This window comes from Bombina bombina, chromosome 1, assembly GCF_027579735.1.
Source record: "Bombina bombina isolate aBomBom1 chromosome 1, aBomBom1.pri, whole genome shotgun sequence".
Lineage (NCBI taxonomy): Eukaryota > Metazoa > Chordata > Amphibia > Anura > Bombinatoridae > Bombina > Bombina bombina.
In genome coordinates this window covers 1,328,525,456-1,328,545,654 of record NC_069499.1, presented here as the reverse complement: position 1 = coordinate 1,328,545,654, position 20,199 = coordinate 1,328,525,456, and the positions used below count along the sequence as shown (strand labels likewise).

Sequence of the window (20,199 nt, the reverse complement as noted above, 5' to 3'; positions counted from 1 at the left end):
GCCTCTGCTGCTCCAGTAATAGTGACAGATCAGGAGGTAGTTGTGCAGCGCTGCCCCATGCCTTTCTCCTCGGTCTGTTCCATACATTGTATGCTTCTGATCATGTCTGCTTTAAAGTCAGCAAAAATGTCCTTTATCGTTAGCGTGATATCTTCCATGATATAGAGTATAGGGATTTGTAAAGGATTGCCGTAGGTTCACTGCAGGTCTGGCATACTTTCATATAAAAACAATGTGAAGTTGCTTCGTAGACTTTATTCTGCCCCACGGTGAAAAACAGACAGCCTCGTGGCCTTAGCAAAGCCTCCTTTGTCAGGGATAAAGTACAGCTCCGGCTTCAAACCGCTTTTTCTCAACAGTGAGGCCATAATTAGGGTTTCCAAATAATAAATATTTTCTTATATTAGCCTCTATATTCAAATCTATAGCCGGGAGCTCCTGATGAGTGCGTCCTGCTACTTTGGTGGTTAGCTCCGCCCCCACAGGTTATTCTTGCGCTGTTACGATGATTTGCAGAAGCGCACTGAGCAGTTGGCTCCCTTTTAACCATTTATGGACTGTGAGTCTATAAGGATATGAATGTATTTATTATTTATTATTATTATTCTTCTTAATTAACAGATTTTAGTTCTTCACCAGTAGGAAATTCCTGTAGTTTCTATAAGTAAATATGAACCCGGTTTAGATTCCACATCAGTAAAATACTCTTGTTTTGTGCATGGGTTTCTCCCCCCCCCCCAAAAAAAAAAAAAAACAAAATACACCCACTAACAAAGGAAAACTTTATGTATATATTTTAAACTTTTTCCCAAGCAGTTGTCGGGTAATACCCATATTCAGGTGCAGGTATATCAAATTGATTTAAATCCATGATTAAAGTGATTGTAAATTTTAATGAATTACTGCCCGGTATCTAAAAATAATCTTAAAAACATGGGTATTTTAATTCATTAAAATTTTGAAAGACGCTTAATTTTTAAAAAATTTACCATTGAGCGATGGTAAGCATACCGCCATTCCTCTGCCCGCATCTCCTACTTTCTTTAGAAGATTGATGACTATCGATTGAAGGAAGCCGGATTCATCATCGATCTGTTAAAGAATGTATTAAATGCGGGTGGAGGAACGGCAGTATGTTTACCATCACTCAATGGTAAATATTTTAAAAATGAAGTGTCTTTCATCATTTTTAATTATAGTGTCCATTTTTTTAAGAATTTTATATATATATATATATATATATATATATATATATATTTTTGTATTGTTTTGATACAGGGCAGTAATTCATTAAAATGTGCAATCACTTTAAATAACTAGCTTTAAGACTTAAATTTAATTTATTATTATTATTATCGGTTATTTGTAGAGCGCCAACAGATTCCGCAGCGCTATAAACAAAGAGTAGTACAACAAAACAATTAAAGGGATCAAATGGGTAGAGGGCCCTGCCAAGAGTTGCACTGTTGTAATCCGCTCTTAAGAAGGTGATCTACAAACAGCTGGACTCTTAGGCTTACATGCTAAGGGGGTTCAGGGGATAGCAATGGAGGAGTGGAACTGGTATAAAGTAAGGTTAGCGTAGGTTGTATGCATCCATGAACAGTAGAGTCTTTAGGGAGCGTTTGAAGCTTTCAAAACTAGGGGAGAGTCTTGTGGGGCGAGGCAGAGAGTTCCATTTAAAACCATTATTTTAATTTAGAATTTATTTTTAGAATACATTTTTCATATTCTATTTTTCCAGTTATGGGCTAGATTACAATTGGAGCGCTAAATATCACTTGCACACGTTCGCATTGCTAGGAAGCATTGCGCTCATGACAGTGTGTTTCCATAGGCTCCAATGGGAGCCTCGTTCTGATTCCGTCAGATGGCACAGTAAAAGCACAGCGAAGGGGGCAAGTCGTGCAGTGATTGCAGCGTTTTTTTTAAATATATATGTATATGTTTATATACATATATATATGTGTGTGTTCGTACATCTAATCTAATTATAGCATGACTTTAGGGTTGAGAACCCAAAATGTTGCTGGATTTCTGTTGGATCTGTATTCTGCCATTAAAAGGACACTGAACCCAAATGTTTCTTTCATGATTCAGATAGAGCATGCAATGTTAAGCAACTTTCTAATTTACTCCTATTATCAAATTTTCTTTATTCTCTGTATCTTTATTTGAAATGCAAGAATGTAAGTTTAGATGCCGGCCCACTTTTTGTGAACAACCTGGGTTGTTCTTGCTGATTGGTGGATAAATTCATCCACCAATAATGTGCTGTCCAGAGTACTGAATAAAAAAAAAAGCTTAGATGTCTTCTTTTTAAATAAAGATAGCATGAGAACAAAGAAAAATTGATAATAGGAGTAAATTACAAAGTTGCTTAAAGTGAATGTCAATTTTGATGCTAAAGTGCCCGGTTTTTAAAAATTCGATTAAAAACAGGGGCACTTTAATTCATCAAAATTTACATTTCACTCCTGTTGTGAAAAAAAACTTACCTTTTAATCTTCACAGCAGCTCTAGCTTCCTCCGGTCGTTGCAAGCCATTTCTGATGTCAGAAATGATGGATAGGTCACCCCCCCCCCCCTTGGGGGGAAATCAGTGTCTGATTCAATGCCGTGAGTGGAGGAAGCCGGATTCCTCATTTTAGACCCAGGAAGAGGCTTTGTGACAGGTGGAGGAAGCTGGGACTCCTGTGAAGATTAAAAGGTAAGTGTTTTTTCACAACAGGAGTGAAATGTAAATTTTGATGAATTAAAGTGTCCCTGTTTTTAATCACTCCTGTGCACTTTAGCATCAAAATTGACATTCACTTTAAAATTGCATGCTCTATCTGAATCACAAAAGAAAAAATTGTGTTCAGTGTCCCTTTAAATACTATTTGTTTTGCAACAGTGTTGCTGTTATTGTGCTCTGAAGCTACTCTGAATGTTTACATCTAATCTAATCTCTGGTTAATTTTCTGAGCGCTAACTGCTACTGCAAGCTTGTACACGATATCTTCTAGACAGAAAAAATGCCAAAAATAATCTTACAGAAACCTCTGGGAGAGCATGACATTGTCTATGGATTAATAGAATTTAATTTGCCAAAAAAAATAATTTTCAGCCGACAGCCATGAATATACAGCCTCATGCTACAGAATTAAAAAAATGAATCCTTAGTTCAGGATGAATAACCGTTGAATTGTAATTAAAAGACTATATTTAGATCGATTTTTCATATATAACTAAAAAACCATTGATTTTTTGAATACCCTGGTGCAAGATTCCTTTATTTCTACAGTGGCTTTCTTTCCTTTTATAGATTGTGTCTCAGTCATCGCATAATGTTTTGTAACTGACATTATTGTGACATTGTTTATTATAGGCATGGTCTTGGGAAATTCTTCTCCTGCCGAGGGATTGCATTAGCTGTTGAATATTTTTGGAAGCGAGGGCACCGTAATATCACAGTTTTTGTTCCACAATGGAGAACTAAAAGAGATCCACATGTTACAGGTAAAACAATCCACTTTTATGGCCCCTCTTTTTTTTATTTAACTTGTAAAATAAATCTGATACACAGTCCAGGAGGAAAGTGATTTCATTTTTCTTTAGTGATTTGTTTTATTAATCTTAAAATTATTTGATTGCCATAACTTAATCTCTAGACACCGTAACGTCTTTAGGACAGCCTAAAACGTCCTACCTTATTTTGGCATCCTCCTCCTTTTAGGTAATGGGAAATCCTGGCCTTGAAATCATATGATAGGATTGACGATCGCGTGATGTCATTTTTCTAGCATGTGTTTACATCAGAACTATGTTTTGATAATGGGTGACCATATTGCTGCTTTAAAAAGGGACACATGAAAAATACATGTCGGGTTCTTATACAAAACATTTCTTTAAACAGCCCTGACATATGTAGTTTTCATATGTTTCCCTTTTTTTAAAGCAGCAATATAGTCAGCGTAGATATTAAACACATGTCCCCGGCATCAAGGGGTAAAGTGCAACATTTAAAAAAAAATTTAAAAAAATCTCCTCAGATGTTATATCTGTTATATCTGACCGTATCTTTAATTGCATACATTTCATTGGTTGTGTAAATGTTTGCTTTAAAAAAAAAAAAAAATGTGGTTGGTTTTTGGCTATTTATTTAGAATTTCTTTCTTTATCTTTTTAAAACTTTTTTTGTTAAAATTCTCCATTATTCATTGTGTTAGTCATGCCACATCAAGGTGAAAAATTGTCTGTTTTAATGTGTTCTTTTATACAGAAAATTATTTCACCATTAACTACAAAAAAATTAATTGTAATTTTTAATTTGTATTCTCTTGTTTCAGAACAGCACTTTTTGCAACAGCTCCAAGAACTGGGAATACTATCATTAACTCCATCTAGGACTGTTTTAGGGGCACAGATTGCATCACATGATGATCGGTAAGTTTTCCATTCTATGAACGTGTCATTTTTGTGTTGGATACAATCACTTAGTAAGAGAAATACAAAACGGATTGCTCAAAAATAGTTACTTCTATGCCTTCCCAAAGAACTACTACCTCCCAAGTAGAAAACCGGACAAGAAATTTAGTACAGGGAATGGCGCTAGAAGTAAAGAAAAAATAAATAAATTAAAATCTTTGTTACAATTTATTCTTCAAATAAACTGAAGGGACGTCTCCCTTAAACATTTCATATATAAAAATTCATGTATAAACCACCGAAAAATGTATAGAAAAAATTATTTAAATACTGCTCAATGAATAGTTGCAAAAAAGTATGATTTGAAAATAGTAACAAGTATGTCCCAGCGAAAAAATATATATTTGAAGGTTCTTATGTAAGGTGAAAAATGCTACAATTTTCAAGTCGATTAGCTTGTCCTATGGGCATAGAGCTCCCGAGACAATCACCTCTTCGGCAGTGTTTATGTGGATGTATTAATCCTTCTCACCAATGAGAATACCGTTAAACACTCAGACCTCTGTATCTCACGGAACTGTTCATGCATACACAGTAATAGCGGTCCCAAAATATCGAACCTCTGTTCAGGTGTCTGTTTATAGGAGAAAAAAGGAGTTTGCTGCTTCCTTCTAATACAGCGGACATCTGAAGATACCGCTTGCATTAGAAGGAAGCAGCAGACGTGTGAGAAAAAAGTTTGTGAGCTGGAAATAAGGTACCAATTTCTCCTATAAACTAACAAGCACCTGAACGGATGTTCGATATTTTGGGACCCCTATTACTGTGTACGCATGCACAGTTCCGTGAGATACGGAGGTCTGTTTTACAGTATTTTCATTGGTGAGAAGGATTAATACATCCACATAAACACTGCTGAAGATTTGATTGTTTCTGGAGCTCTATGCCCATAAGACAAGCTAATCGACTTGAACATTTTAGCATTTTTCTCCTTACGTAAGAACCTTCAAATATACACTTTTTCACTAGGAAATACTTGTTACTTTTTCTTTCCTAAGATCTGGAGAGTCCACAACGTCATTCAATTACTAGTGGGAATATCACTCCTGGCCAGCAGGGGGAGGCAAAGAGCACCACAGCAAAGCTGTTAAAGGGCAACTAAACCCAACATTTCTCCAACATAGGTGTGTCCGGTCCACGGCGTCATCCTTACTTGTGGGATATTCTCTTCCCCAACAGGAAATGGCAAAGAGCCCAGCAAAGCTGGTCACATGATCCCTCCTAGGCTCCGCCTACCCCAGTCATTCTCTTTGCCGTTGTACAGGCAACATCTCCACGGAGATGGCTTAGAGTTTTTTAGTGTTTAACTGTAGTTTTTATTATTCAATCAAGAGTTTGTTATTTTGAAATAGTGCTGGTATGTACTATTTACTCAGAAACAGAAAAGAGATGAAGATTTCTGTTTGTATGAGGAAAATGATTTTAGCAACCGTCACTAAAATCCATGGCTGTTCCACACAGGACTGTTGAGAGCAATTAACTTCAGTTGGGGGAACAGTGAGCAGTCTCTTGCTGCTTGAGGTATGACACATTCTAACAAGACGATGTAATGCTGGAAGCTGTCATTTTCCCTCTGGGATCCGGTAAGCCATGTTTATTACGATTGTAAATAAGGGCTTCAAAAAGGGCTTATTAAGACTGTAGACTTTTTTTGGGCTAAATCGATTGATTATTAACACATATTTAGCCTTGAGGAATCATTTTATCTGGGTATTTTGATATAATAATATCGGCAGGCACTGTTTTAGACACCTTATTCTTTAGGGGCTTTCCCAAAGCATAGGCAGAGCCTCATTTTCGCGCCGGTGTTGCGCACTTGTTTTTGAGAGGCATGGCATGCAGTCGCATGTGAGAGGAGCTCTGATACTTAGAAAAGACTTTCTGAAGGCGTCATTTGGTATCGTATTCCCCTTGGGGCTTGGTTGGGTCTCAGCAAAGCAGATACCAGGGACTGTAAAGGGGTTAAAGTTCAAAACGGCTCCGGTTCCGTTATTTTAAGGGTTAAAGCTTCCAAATTTGGTGTGCAATACTTTTAAGGCTTTAAGACACTGTGGTGAAAATTTAGTAAATTTTGAACAATTCCTTCATGTTTTTTCGCATTTGCAGTAATAAAGTGTGTTCAGTTTAAAATTTAAAGTGACAGTAACGGTTTAATTTTAAAACGTTTTTTGTACTTGTTATCAAGTTTATGCCTGTTTAACATGTCTGAACTACCAGATAGACTGTGTTCTGAATGTGGGGAAGCCAGAATTCCTATTCATTTAAATAAATGCGATTTATGTGACAATGACAATGATGCCCAAGATGATTCCTCAAGTGAGGGGAGTAAGCATGGTACTGCATCATTCCCTCCTTCGTCTACACGAGTCTTGCCCACTCAGGAGGCCCCTAGTACATCTAGCACGCCAATACTCCTTACTATGCAACAATTAACGGCTGTAATGGATAATTCTGTCAAAAACATTTTAGCCAAAATGAACACTTATCAGCGTAAGCGCGACTGCTCTGTTTTAGATACTGAAGAGCATGACGACGCTGATATTAATATTTCTGAAGGGCCCCTAACTCAGTCTGATGGGGCCAGGGAGGTTTTGTCTGAGGGAGAAATTACTGATTCAGGGAACATTTCTCAACAAGCTGAACCTGATGTGATTGCATTTAAATTTAAGTTGGAACATCTCCGCATTCTGCTTAAGGAGGTATTATCCACTCTGGATGATTGTGACAAGTTGGTCATCCCAGAGAAACTATGTAAAATGGACAAGTTCCTAGAGGTGCCGGGGCTCCCAGAAGCTTTTCCTATACCCAAGCGGGTGGCGGACATTGTTAATAAAGAATGGGAAAGGCCTGGTATTCCTTTCGTCCCTCCCCCCATATTTAAAAAATTGTTTCCTATGGTCGACCCCAGAAAGGACTTATGGCAGACAGTCCCCAAGGTCGAGGGAGCGGTTTCCACTTTAAACAAACGCACCACTATACCCATAGAGGATAGTTGTGCTTTCAAAGATCCTATGGATAAAAAATTAGAAGGTTTGCTTAAAAAGATGTTTGTTCAGCAGGGTTACCTTCTACAACCAATTTCATGCATTGTCCCTGTCGCTACAGCCGCATGTTTCTGGTTCGATGAGCTGATAAAGGCGGTCGACAGTGATTCTCCTCCTTATGAGGAGATTATGGACAGAATCAATGCTCTCAAATTGGCTAATTCTTTCACCCTAGACGCCACTTTGCAATTGGCTAGGTTAGCGGCTAAGAATTCTGGGTTTGCTATTGTGGCGCGCAGAGCGCTTTGGTTGAAATCTTGGTCGGCTGATGCGTCTTCCAAAAACAAGCTACTTAACATTCCTTTCAAGGGGAAAACGCTGTTTGGCCCTGACTTGAAAGAGATTATCTCGGATATCACTGGGGGTAAGGGCCACGCCCTTCCTCAGGATCGGCCTTTCAAGGCAAAAAATAAACCTAATTTTCGTCCCTTTCGTAGAAACGGACCAGCCCAAAGTGCTACGTCCTTTAAGCAAGAGGGTAATACTTCTCAAGCCAAGCCAGCTTGGAGACCAATGCAAGGCTGGAACAAGGGAAAGCAGGCCAAGAAACCTGCCACTGCTACCAAGACAGCATGAAATGTTGGCCCCCGATCCGGGACCGGATCTGGTGGGGGGCAGACTCTCTCTCTTCGCTCAGGCTTGGGCAAGAGATGTTCTGGATCCTTGGGCGCTAGAAATAGTCTCCCAAGGTTATCTTCTGGAATTCAAGGGACTTCCCCCAAGGGGGAGGTTCCACAGGTCTCAGTTGTCTTCAGACCACATAAAAAGACAGGCATTCTTACATTGTGTAGAAGACCTGTTAAAAATGGGAGTGATTCATCCCGTTCCATTAAGAGAACAAGGGATGGGGTTCTACTCCAATCTGTTTATAGTTCCCAAAAAAGAGGGAACGTTCAGACCAATCTTAGATCTCAAGATCTTAAACAAGTTTCTCAAGGTTCCATCGTTCAAGATGGAAACCATTCGAACTATTCTTCCTTCCATCCAGGAAGGTCAATTCATGACCACGGTGGATTTAAAGGATGCGTATCTACATATTCCTATCCACAAGGAACATCATCGGTTCCTGAGGTTTGCATTCCTGGACAAACATTACCAGTTCGTGGCGCTTCCTTTCGGATTAGCCACTGCTCCAAGGATTTTCACAAAGGTACTAGGGTCCCTTCTAGCTGTGCTAAGACCAAGGGGCATTGCTGTAGTACCTTACTTGGACGACATTCTGATTCAAGCGTCGTCCCTTCCTCAAGCAAAGGCTCACACGGACATTGTCCTGGCCTTTCTCAGATCTCACGGATGGAAAGTGAACGTGGAAAAGAGTTCTCTATCTCCGTCAACAAGGGTTCCCTTCTTGGGAACAATAATAGACTCCTTAGAAATGAGGATTTTTCTGACAGAGGCCAGAAAAACAAAACTTCTAGACTCTTGTCGGATACTCCATTCCGTTCCTCTTCCTTCCATAGCTCAGTGCATGGAAGTGATCGGGTTGATGGTAGCGGCAATGGACATAGTTCCTTTTGCACGCATTCATCTAAGACCATTACAACTGTGCATGCTCAGTCAGTGGAATGGGGACTATACAGACTTGTCTCCGAAGATACAAGTAAATCAGAGGACCAGAGACTCACTCCGTTGGTGGCTGTCCCTGGACAACCTGTCACGAGGGATGACATTCCGCAGACCAGAGTGGGTCATTGTCACGACCGACGCCAGTCTGATGGGCTGGGGCGCGGTCTGGGGATCCCTGAAAGCTCAGGGTCTTTGGTCTCGGGAAGAATCTCTTCTACCGATAAATATTCTGGAACTGAGAGCGATATTCAATGCTCTCAAGGCTTGGCCTCAGCTAGCGAGGGCCAAGTTCATACGGTTTCAATCAGACAACATGACAACTGTTGCGTACATCAACCATCAGGGGGGAACAAGGAGTTCCCTGGCGATGGAAGAAGTGACCAAAATCATTATATGGGCGGAGTCTCACTCCTGCCACCTGTCTGCTATCCACATCCCAGGAGTGGAAAATTGGGAAGCGGATTTTCTGAGTCGTCAGACATTGCATCCGGGGGAGTGGGAACTCCATCCGGAAATCTTTGCCCAAGTCACTCAGCTGTGGGGCATTCCAGACATGGATCTGATGGCCTCTCGTCAGAACTTCAAAGTTCCTTGCTACGGGTCCAGATCCAGGGATCCCAAGGCGGCTCTAGTGGATGCACTAGTAGCACCTTGGACCTTCAAACTAGCTTATGTGTTCCCGCCGTTTCCTCTCATCCCCAGGCTGGTAGCCAGGATCAATCAGGAGAGGGCGTCGGTGATCTTGATAGCTCCTGCGTGGCCACGCAGGACTTGGTACGCAGATCTGGTGAATATGTCATCGGCTCCTCCTTGGAAGCTACCTTTGAGACGAGACCTTCTTGTTCAGGGTCCGTTCGAACATCCGAATCTGGTTTTGTTCTTAGTGGCAATTTCTTCTGCTAGAAGAGTTTCAGAATTATCTGCTCTGCAGTGTTCTCCTCCTTATCTGGTGTTCCATGCAGATAAGGTGGTTTTACGTACTAAACCTGGTTTTCTTCCAAAAGTTGTTTCTAACAAAAACATTAACCAGGAGATTATCGTACCTTCTCTGTGTCCGAAACCAGTTTCAAAGAAGGAACGTTTGTTGCACAATTTGGATGTTGTTCGCGCTCTAAAATTCTATTTAGATGCTACAAAGGATTTTAGACAAACATCTTCCTTGTTTGTTGTTTATTCCGGTAAAAGGAGAGGTCAAAAAGCAACTTCTACCTCTCTCTCTTTTTGGATTAAAAGCATCATCAGATTGGCTTACGAGACTGCCGGACGGCAGCCTCCCGAAAGAATCACAGCTCATTCCACTAGGGCTGTGGCTTCCACATGGGCCTTCAAGAACGAGGCTTCTGTTGATCAGATATGTAGGGCAGCGACTTGGTCTTCACTGCACACTTTTACCAAATTTTACAAGTTTGATACTTTTGCTTCTTCTGAGGCTATTTTTGGGAGAAAGGTTTTGCAAGCCGTGGTGCCTTCCATTTAGGTGACCTGATTTGCTCCCTCCCTTCATCCGTGTCCTAAAGCTTTGGTATTGGTTCCCACAAGTAAGGATGACGCCGTGGACCGGACACACCTATGTTGGAGAAAACAGAATTTATGTTTACCTGATAAATTACTTTCTCCAACGGTGTGTCCGGTCCACGGCCCGCCCTGGTTTTTTTAATCAGGTCTGATAATTTATTTTCTTTAACTACAGTCACCACGGTACCATATGGTTTCTCCTATGCAAATATTCCTCCTTAACGTCGGTCGAATGACTGGGGTAGGCGGAGCCTAGGAGGGATCATGTGACCAGCTTTGCTGGGCTCTTTGCCATTTCCTGTTGGGGAAGAGAATATCCCACAAGTAAGGATGACGCCGTGGACCGGACACACCGTTGGAGAAAGTAATTTATCAGGTAAACATAAATTCTGTTTTTTCTTTCATGATTCAGTTAGAGAATACAATTTTAAACAACATTCAAATTTACTTCTATTATCTAATTTGTTTTATTTTTTAGATATCCTTTGTTGAAGACATAGCAATACATATGGGTGAGCCAATCACACGAGGCATCTATGTGCACGCACCAATCAGCAGCTACTGAGCCTATCTAGATATGCTTTTCAGCAAAGAATATCAAGAGAATGAAACAAATTAGATAATAGAAGTAAATTAGAATGTTGTTTAAAATTGCACTCTTTCTAATTAATGAAAGAAAAAAAATGGGGTTTCATGTGCCTTTAAGTGTCACTCCCCTACCCATAATCCCCAGTCATTCTTTTTGCCTCTGTCAATAGGGGTGGTGAAGTTTGGTGTCTGAAGAAATTAATTCCTTTTTCGGGTACTTTTTCCCTGCAAGCAAGGATTTGTGTTTTAGCTGAGTCCACGTCAATTTCTTCAGTAGAGTAGTGGTGGCTTTTAAGCAGTTAGGAAGTTGTGAGGTAGTCCTTGCTTTGTTTCCTAACACATTGCTGCCCATGGTACAGAAAGCCAGAGTTGTTTACTCTGTTCTTTCTTTTTCTACAGGTCTCTGTAAGGAGTATGTTTCCTTTCATGCCTTGTGAGCTGTCTTCCTGTCGGACAGCTAGACTGCAGGTAAGTGCTTTTGTCTTCTAGGTCATAGAGACTTGCACTTCAGAAGAATATGTCATATGCAGTAGATGGGGACATTTTTAAAATCCTTTTATACAGGATTTTCTTTGGCAGTGGGCAGGCACATTATGTATGTTGAGACTAGGGGTTAATCTTCCCTTTATTGGGACGTTTTTCCTCTTTGGGCTAATTTTGTTGAAATACTTTATTAGTATGTGTGTGGATTATGTTTTATACAGGGATTTATGTATAAACTTATGTATAAATTTAAAATTTGGCAGTTGGTTTTCTTTGCTTGCTTAACTAGAACAGGGTAACTGACAGACTGCTTGAGCGTTTGTGTAAATTAAGCTCCGGTGTTGTAGGCAGAGAGAACTTGCTGCGTAGTTTCCTCTCTCTACCAGTCATGTGACTTCTCTCTGCTGTCGGATATTCACGGAGCGGAGAGGCTTAATTAATTGTCAGTCTCTTCAGCGTCGATCTACTCTATGATCGTTTTAGAGACTTCTGGCAGCCAAATTGTGTGTAAGTTTTATGGTAAGGCACCTCAGGCTGTCTGAGGTGTAGGGGCCCTGATTGGTTTATTATTTTTTTTTAATTTCAATAATTTTTATTAGTTTGAAATAATTCCAGATTAATACACGTGAATATACATACAGAAAACAAACCGTTTTTAAACAAATTAGTGCGAGTTACATCTCGGTATTACAGCCTCTAACCATCAGGCTATATACTAACATAAGCTAGATAAAAATAAAAAAAAATTATACATAACTCATAAAATAAAGTGGGGGAGAAAAAAGGATTGGGGATAGGTGGGGGATTAAGGGGGACCAAGAAATTTTGATGTGTAGAGCCGAGATGAGCATTTATTTTCAAATATCAAACGAGAATTTAACGGGTTCTGGTTCTACAGGAAAAGTATATTAAGAAAGTGATCTGTCTTACTGTAATAATTATGGTACATTTCTTCCAAATTCATAACATGTTTAATTTCCCTTAACCAATGTTGTATTTTTGGAATTTGAGTTTTTTCCCCCATATACGTGGAATTAGTCTCTTGGCACTATTAATCATTATCTGAAATAACCCTGTTTTGTACTGACAGTGCAGGTGAGGAAGTTTATTGTCTGGGAGTCTAAAATTTTATATTTTGATTTAGTTTTTTGTTGATATGGTCCTCAACTTGTTCCCAGAATGTACAGGGCAATCTCACCATATATGTGACAATGTACCATGTTCTCCACATTGTCTCCAACATTTTGGGGAGACTATGGGATATATTCTATGTAAACGCACAGGTGTCAAATACCACCTGGACAGTAACTTATAGTTAGTCTCAACTATGCCTGCTGATATGGATGTCTTTTTGGTCGATTTTTAAAACAACTTTCCCAGGTAGAGTCGCTTATTTGTGTGTTCAGTTCTTTTTTCCAAAATGTATTGGTTTATTATTTTAAAGATTTTTTTGCATAACGTTAAGTGACTGTGGTATTAAAAATTCTTAAAGTGACAGTGTATTTAAAAAATTCTACAATCCAAGACCACAGCTTTCTCCTCAAACATCCCAAGCCTCTATGGCGTCACAGTGCCCTGCAGTTCCTCTCAGCCTCCTGGAGGAGTTTATTTGCCTGCAGATTTTGCTGCACAGGTATCTTCTGCGGTATCGGCAGCATTATCTGATAGTAAGTTATCTGTCCCATCTGCTGCTACGCAGGTTGCCCTCCCTCATAAATCTGATGAGGATACATTGGTAGCCTCTGAGGGTGAAATCTCAGATTTGGACAGTATAATTCCTTCATCTGATATTGAAGAAGTAAACTTGAGATTTAAGCTTGAACACCTTCGTGTACTGTTAAAGGAGGTATTGGCTACTTTGGACAACTCTAATACTTCTGTCATTGTCAACCCTAAGAAGTCTAGTAAACTTAATAAATACTATGATATTCCTTCCTCTGTGGATTATGTGTGATTATTTCACAGGAATGGGAGAAGCCAGGGATTCCTCTCTCCCAGTCTTTAAAAAGGTGTTTCCTGTTGCTGACTCCATTAACCCCTTAATGACCACAATGTACCCTGTATGTCACTGGTCGTTAAGGGTTTTTTTCAGGACATAATAGCACAAGTCTAGCAAGAAAACGCTATTAATGCCCTCCCTCCAGCAGGCTTTGTGGAATAGAGCCGTCTCAACGCTGGTGGCAAGACCGCGCTATAAAACAATCACGTCCCCAAAAAAGGCCAGCGACATACAGGGTACGTCGCTGGTCCTTAAGGGGTTAAAGATTCATGGCGCATGGTGCCTAAAGTAGAAGGGGCTATTTCTACTTTGGCTAAGAGAGTTACGATCCCTATAGAGGATAGCTGCTCCTTTAAGGATCCCATGGACAAAAAGCTGGAGGCTTATTTGATAAAGATGTATGTTCATCAAGGACTGGAGTTTTAAGTAGTCATGTCAACCTCTCTTTAAGGGTATTGATAAAAGTTAGAGTCTGGAGATGCAGGTAAAGGTTTTTTTCTCCAACATTGGTGTGTCCGGTCCACGGCGTCATCCATAACTTGTGGGAATATTCTCCTCCCCAACAGGAAATGGCAAAGAGCACTGCAAAAGCTGTCCATATAGTCCCTCCTAGGCTCCGCCCACCCCAGTCATTCTCTTTGCCGTTGCACAGGCAGCATCTCCACGGAGATGGTGAAGAGTATGTAGTGTTTAGTTGTAGTTTTTTATTCTACTATCAAGAGTTTATTTTAAAATAGTGCTGGTATGTACTATTTACTCTGAAACAGAAAAAGATGAAGATTTCTGTTTGTGAGAGGAATATGATTTTAGCAGCAGTAACTAAAATCGTTTGCTGTTTCCACATAGGACTGTTGAGATGAAATAACTTCAGTTGGGGGAAACAGTTGGCAGACTTTTCTGCTTAAGGTATGACTAGCCATATTTCTAACAAGACTGTGTAATGCTGGAAGGCTGTCATTTCCCCTCATGGGGACCGGTAAGCCATTTTCTTAGTCTCAAACAGAATAAAGGGCTTAATATGGGCTATAAAACTGGTTGACACTTTTATGGGCAAGATCGATTGCTTTATTTGGGCATTTTATACAGCTTGATGTTGAAATTCACACTTTATAAACTTTGGGGAACGTTTTTTTTTACGTCAGGCACTGGTTTAGACACCTTTCCAGTCAGGAAGGGCCTTCCCTGTAGTAGGCTGAGCCTCATTTTCGCGCCATTACTGCGCAGTTACTTTTGAGAGCAGGACATGCAGCTGCATGTGTGTGGGTCTGAAAGTAGTTGAAAAGGTTCCTAGAAGGCTTCATTTGGTATCGTATACCCCCCTGGGTTTGGTAAAGTCGCAGCAAAGGCTGTAGCTGGGACTGTAGAGGGGTTAAAACTGTAACCGGCTCCGGTTTCCTCATTTTAAGCGTTAAAGGTCTGAAATTTGGGGTGCAATGCTTTGAATGCTTTAAGACACTGTGGTGAAAATTTGGTTAAATTTGAACAATTCCTTCATAGTTTTTCACATATTCAGTAATAAAGTGTGCCCTGTTTAAAATTTAAAGAGACAGTAACGGTTTTGTTTTAAAACGGTTTTTGTACTTTATTGACAGGTTTAAGCCTGTTTAACATGTCTGTACCTTCAGATAAACTATGTTCTGTATGTATGGAAGCCAATGTGTCTCCCCCTTCAAAATTGTGTGATAATTGTGCCATAGCGTCCAAACAAAGTAAGCACAGTACTGCCACAGATAGTAAAGTTGCCCAAGATGATTCATCAGTTGAAGGGAGTAGACATAGTTCTACATCATCTCCTTCTGTGTCTACACCAGTTTTGCCCACGCAGGAGACCTCTAGTACTTTTAGCGCGCCAATGCTTGTTATTATGCAACAATTGACGGCAGTAATGGATAACTCCATAGCAAATATTTTATCCAAAATGCCTGCATTTCAGAGAAAGCGCGATTGCTCTGTTTTAAACATTGTAGAGCAGGAGGGCGCTGATGATAATTGCTCTGTCATACCCTCACACCAATCTGAAGTGGCCATGAGGGAGGTTTTGTCAGATGGGGAAATTTCAGATTCAGGAAAAATTTCTCATCAAGCTGAACCTGATGTTGTGACATTTAAATTTAAATTAGAACATCTCCGCGCACTGCTTAAGGAGGTGTTATCTACTCTGGATGATTGTGACAATTTGGTCATTCCAGAGAAATTATGTAAGATGGACAAGTTCCTAGAGGTTCCGGTGCCCCCCGATGCTTTTCCTATACCCAAGCGGGTGGCGGACATAGTAAATAAAGAGTGGGAATTCCTTATTTGTGTCTTTATTTCATTGGTTGCGAGACCTACATACTGTATATGACATTTAATGCAAGTTTTATAATTTATATTACATACGAGGAAGTGCAAATGAGGCAACAATTCATGGAGAATACTTCCGCTGTTACTTCAGATTTGAAACTCAGATGTGGTGATAAATTCACATACTCTGCACCTTTTGTTGCCACATTTATACAATCCCTTATGCAATAGCCATGATCTCTGTGTTTTCTTGGGCTCAGGAAGACTAGAGGGTGATATATGGTTCCCAAGGGTTTTGCATTTTCTATAGGAGCATCTCAAACCATCGTCAACACATCCCACAAGTTTATCATCGACTGCAAGAATACCGATATGTTTCTTGACAATTTTACACACTGTTGATTATTGGGCCCTATAGTCTGTCACAAAAGTGACACCCTTGAATGTGTCTACTATCCCTTCTCTTCACCTTCTTATCTTGGAGGAGCTATTCCAAGATCTTTCTATCACTGTGTTAGGGTGCCTCTATGTCTTGAACGCATCCTCAAATCTTTTGATTGACTGCTGTACACTTGTGTATCAATACATTTTTGGGGTGGCAGCTTTTGGCATGCAATAGTGTGTTGCCTGCTATGAGCTTCCTATAGAAACAATCTGACCTGTAGCTGTACCTATCAAGGTAATATCCACAAAGTTGATCTTATTCATCTGAATCTGATAAGTAAATGTTAAGCCCAATGGTGTTTCCATTAAGTTAATCAACTAATTGGATCAGCTCATTTTCTGACCCTTGTCATATAAATAGCAGGTCGTCTATGAAACGTGCGTAAAAGTAAATGTGGGGCCTAAAACGGTTCCATTCTCCATAGATGTGGGACAGCTCCGACCAACCCATAAATAGGTTGGTGTAAGAGGGGGCAAACTTGGCCCCTATATTTGTCCCACACCTCTGAAGATAAAATGAGCCTTCAAATTTAAAATAATTATGGGTTAATAGAAAAGTAATCCTCAAAATATACTTCTAAAATGCTCTTCATTTTCTGACTGGCTTCTAAGTATTCATGTAGCTTTGATATGGGAAGATGAATTCTAAAATCTAATTTCTCTTGTTAAGTGTATCCAGTCCACGGATCATCCATTACTTATGGAATATATTCTCCTTCCCAACAGGAAGCTGCAAGAGTCCACCCACAGCAAAGCTGCTATATAGCTCCTCCCCTAACTGCCATATTCAGTCATTCTCTTGCAAGCCTCAACATAGATAGGAGGTCGTGAGAGTCTGTGGTGCTTTCTACTTAGTTTATTCTTCAATCAAAAGTTTGTTATTTTTAAATGGCACCGGAGTGTGCTGTTTATCTCGGGCAGTATTTGGAAGAAGAATCTGCCTGCGTTTTTCTATGATCTTAGCAGACGTAACTAAGATCCATTTGCTGTTCTCACACATTCTGAGGAGTGAGGTACTTCAGAGGGGGAATGGCGTGCAGGTTTTCCTGCAGATAAGGTATGTGCAGTAAAATATTTTTCTAGGAATGGAATTGACTAAGAAAATACTGCTGATACCGAAGTAATGTAAGTAAAGCCTTAAATGCAGCGATAGCGACTGGTATCAGGCTTATTAATAGACATACATACTCTTATAAGAATGTGTTTTAAAACGTTTGCTGGCATGTTTAATCGTTTTTTAACATATGTTTGGTGATAAAACTTATTGGGGCCTAAGTTTTTTCCACATGGCTGGCTTAAATTTTGCATAGAAACAGTTAACTGGAGCTTTCCACTGTTGGCTGTGGCAGTTTGTTGTGTCTGTTTTTAAAAACGTCTATGTCGTTTTTTTTTATCTGTTTTTTGCATTAAGGGGTTAATCATCCATTTGCAAGTGGGTGCAATGCTCTGTTACCTTATTACATGTACTGTAAAATTTCGTTTGTTTTACTGCCTTTTTTTCACTGTTTTTCAAATTTTGACAAAATTTGTTTCTCTTAAAGGCACAGTAACGTTTTATATATTTGCTTGTTAACTTGATTTAAAGTGTTTTCCAAGCTTACTAGTCTCATTATTAGTCTGTTCTAGCATGTCTAACATAGAGGAAGCTCTGTGTTCATTATGTTTTAAAGCCATGGTGGAACCCCATCTTAGAATGTGTACCAGATGTACTGATTTCATGTTAAACAATAAAGATCATTTTTTGTCTTTAAAAACATTATCACCAGAGGATTCTGTCGTGGGGGGCCGACTAACTCTCCCCACGTGTCAGACCTTTTGACTCCCGCTTTAGGGACTCACGCTCAAATGGCGCCAAGTACATCAAGGGCACCCATAGCGTTTCTTTTACCAGGGGATTCTGTCAAGGGGAAAGTTATGCCGACTAACTCTCCCCACGTGTCAGACCCTTCGACTCCCGCTTCAGGGACTCACGCTCAAATGGCGCCAAGTACATCAAGGGCGCCCATAGCGTTTATTTTACAAGACATGGCAAAGGTGGTGAATAATATTCTGGCAGCAGTATTAGTCAGACTACCTGAAATTAAAGGAAAGCAGTTAGCTCTGGGGGTAGATACAGAGCATACAGACGCTTTAAGAACCATGTATGATACTACCTCACAATATGCTTAGTCTGTGGGTGATTTTTTTTTTTTTTTCTGACTCAGGGAAGATGATTTCACCTGATTCTGATATTTCTACATTTAAAATTTATGCTTGAGAACCTCCACTTGTTGCTCAGGGAGGCTTTGGCTGCTCTGAATGAATGTGTACAATCGCAGGGCCAGAGAAATTGTGTAGACTGGATAAATAATATGCAGTGCCGGTGTGTACTGATGTTTTTCCAATACCTAAAGAGGTTTACTAAAAATTTTTTAATAAGGAATGGGATAGACCAGGTGTGCCGTTCTCTTCCCCTCCTATTTTTTAGAAGAATGTTTTCTAATAGTTACCACCAGACGGGACTTCTGGCAGACAGTTCCTAAGGTGGAGAGAAGAGTTTCTACTCTAGCTAAGCGTACCACTACCTCTGACGAGGACAGTTGTGCTTTTTAGATCCAATGGATAAAAAATGTTTATTCAACAGGGTTTTATCCTGCAGCCCCTTGCATACATTGCTTCTGTCACTGCTGCTGCGGCGTTCTGGGTTGAGTCTCTTGATGAGTCTTTACAGTTAAGCGACTCCATTGGATGAATATATTTGACAAGCTTATGCTAGCCAATTCCTTTGTTTTCTGATGCCTTGTTCATTTGACTAGACTAACGGCTAAGAATTCTGTTTTTTACTATACTGGCGCGCAGAGCGCTATGGCTTATATCATGGTCAGCTGTCGTGACTTTAATAAATAAGCTACTTAACTTCCCTTCAAGGGGCAGACCCTATTCGGGCCTGGTTTGAAGGAGATTATTGCTTATATCACTGGAGGAAAAGGTCATGCCCTTACTCAGGATAGGTCCAAATCAAGGGCCAAAAAAAAAAAAAAAAAATGGGCTAATTTTCGTGCCTTTTAAAAACTTCAGGGCAGGTGTGGCATCCTCTTCCTCTAAGGCAAAACAAGAGGGAATTTTTGCTCAGTCCAAGGCGGTCTGGAGACAATCGGACCTGGAACAAAGTTAAGCAGGCCAAGGAGACTGCTGCTGCCTCTAAGGCAGCATGAAGGAACGGACCCCTATCTGGTAACGGATCCTATAGGGGGCAGACTTTCATTCTTCGCCCAGGCGTGGGCAAGAGATGCCCAGGATCCCTAGGCATTGGAATTTATATCCCAGATATATCTTCTGGATTTCAAAGATTCCCCCCCAAAAAAAGGGGAGATTTCGCCTTTCACAATTATCTGCAAACCAGATAAAGAAGGAGGCATTCTTACATTGTGTACGAGATCCATCCAGTTCCAAGAGAGGAACAGGGACAGAGTTTTTACTCAAATCTGTTTGTGGTTCCCAAGGAGAGGGAACCTTCAGACCTATTTTGGATCTAAAGATCTTAAACAAATTCCTCAGAATTCCGTCATTTAAGATGGAAACTATTCGTACCATCTTAACTATGATCCAGGAGAGTCAATAGAGGACTACAATGGATTTGAAGGATGCTTATCCTCACATTGTGATGCATAAAGATCACCATCGTTTTTCAGGTTTGCCTTTCTAGACAGGCATTACCAGTTTGTAGCTCTTTCCTTTGGGATATCTACAGCCCCAAGAATCTTTATGGAGGTTCTGGGGTCGCTTTGGCGGTCCTTAGACCGCGGGGCATAGAAGTGGCCCCTTATT

The 20,199-nt window shown here is 40.2% G+C and overlaps 1 protein-coding gene across 3 annotated transcripts in view; it reads left to right on the top strand.

The window, feature by feature from the left end:
• N4BP1 (NEDD4 binding protein 1) overlaps positions 1-20,199 on the top strand; it is a 159,422-nt gene that overhangs the window by 67,402 nt on the left and 71,821 nt on the right. For all 3 annotated transcript variants that reach the window (XM_053702031.1, XM_053702040.1, XM_053702048.1), the window contains 2 exons: positions 3,371-3,501; positions 4,332-4,428. In XM_053702031.1, the coding sequence (XP_053558006.1) occupies positions 3,371-3,501; positions 4,332-4,428 (228 nt within the window). The remainder of the gene's footprint in view (positions 1-3,370; positions 3,502-4,331; positions 4,429-20,199) is intronic.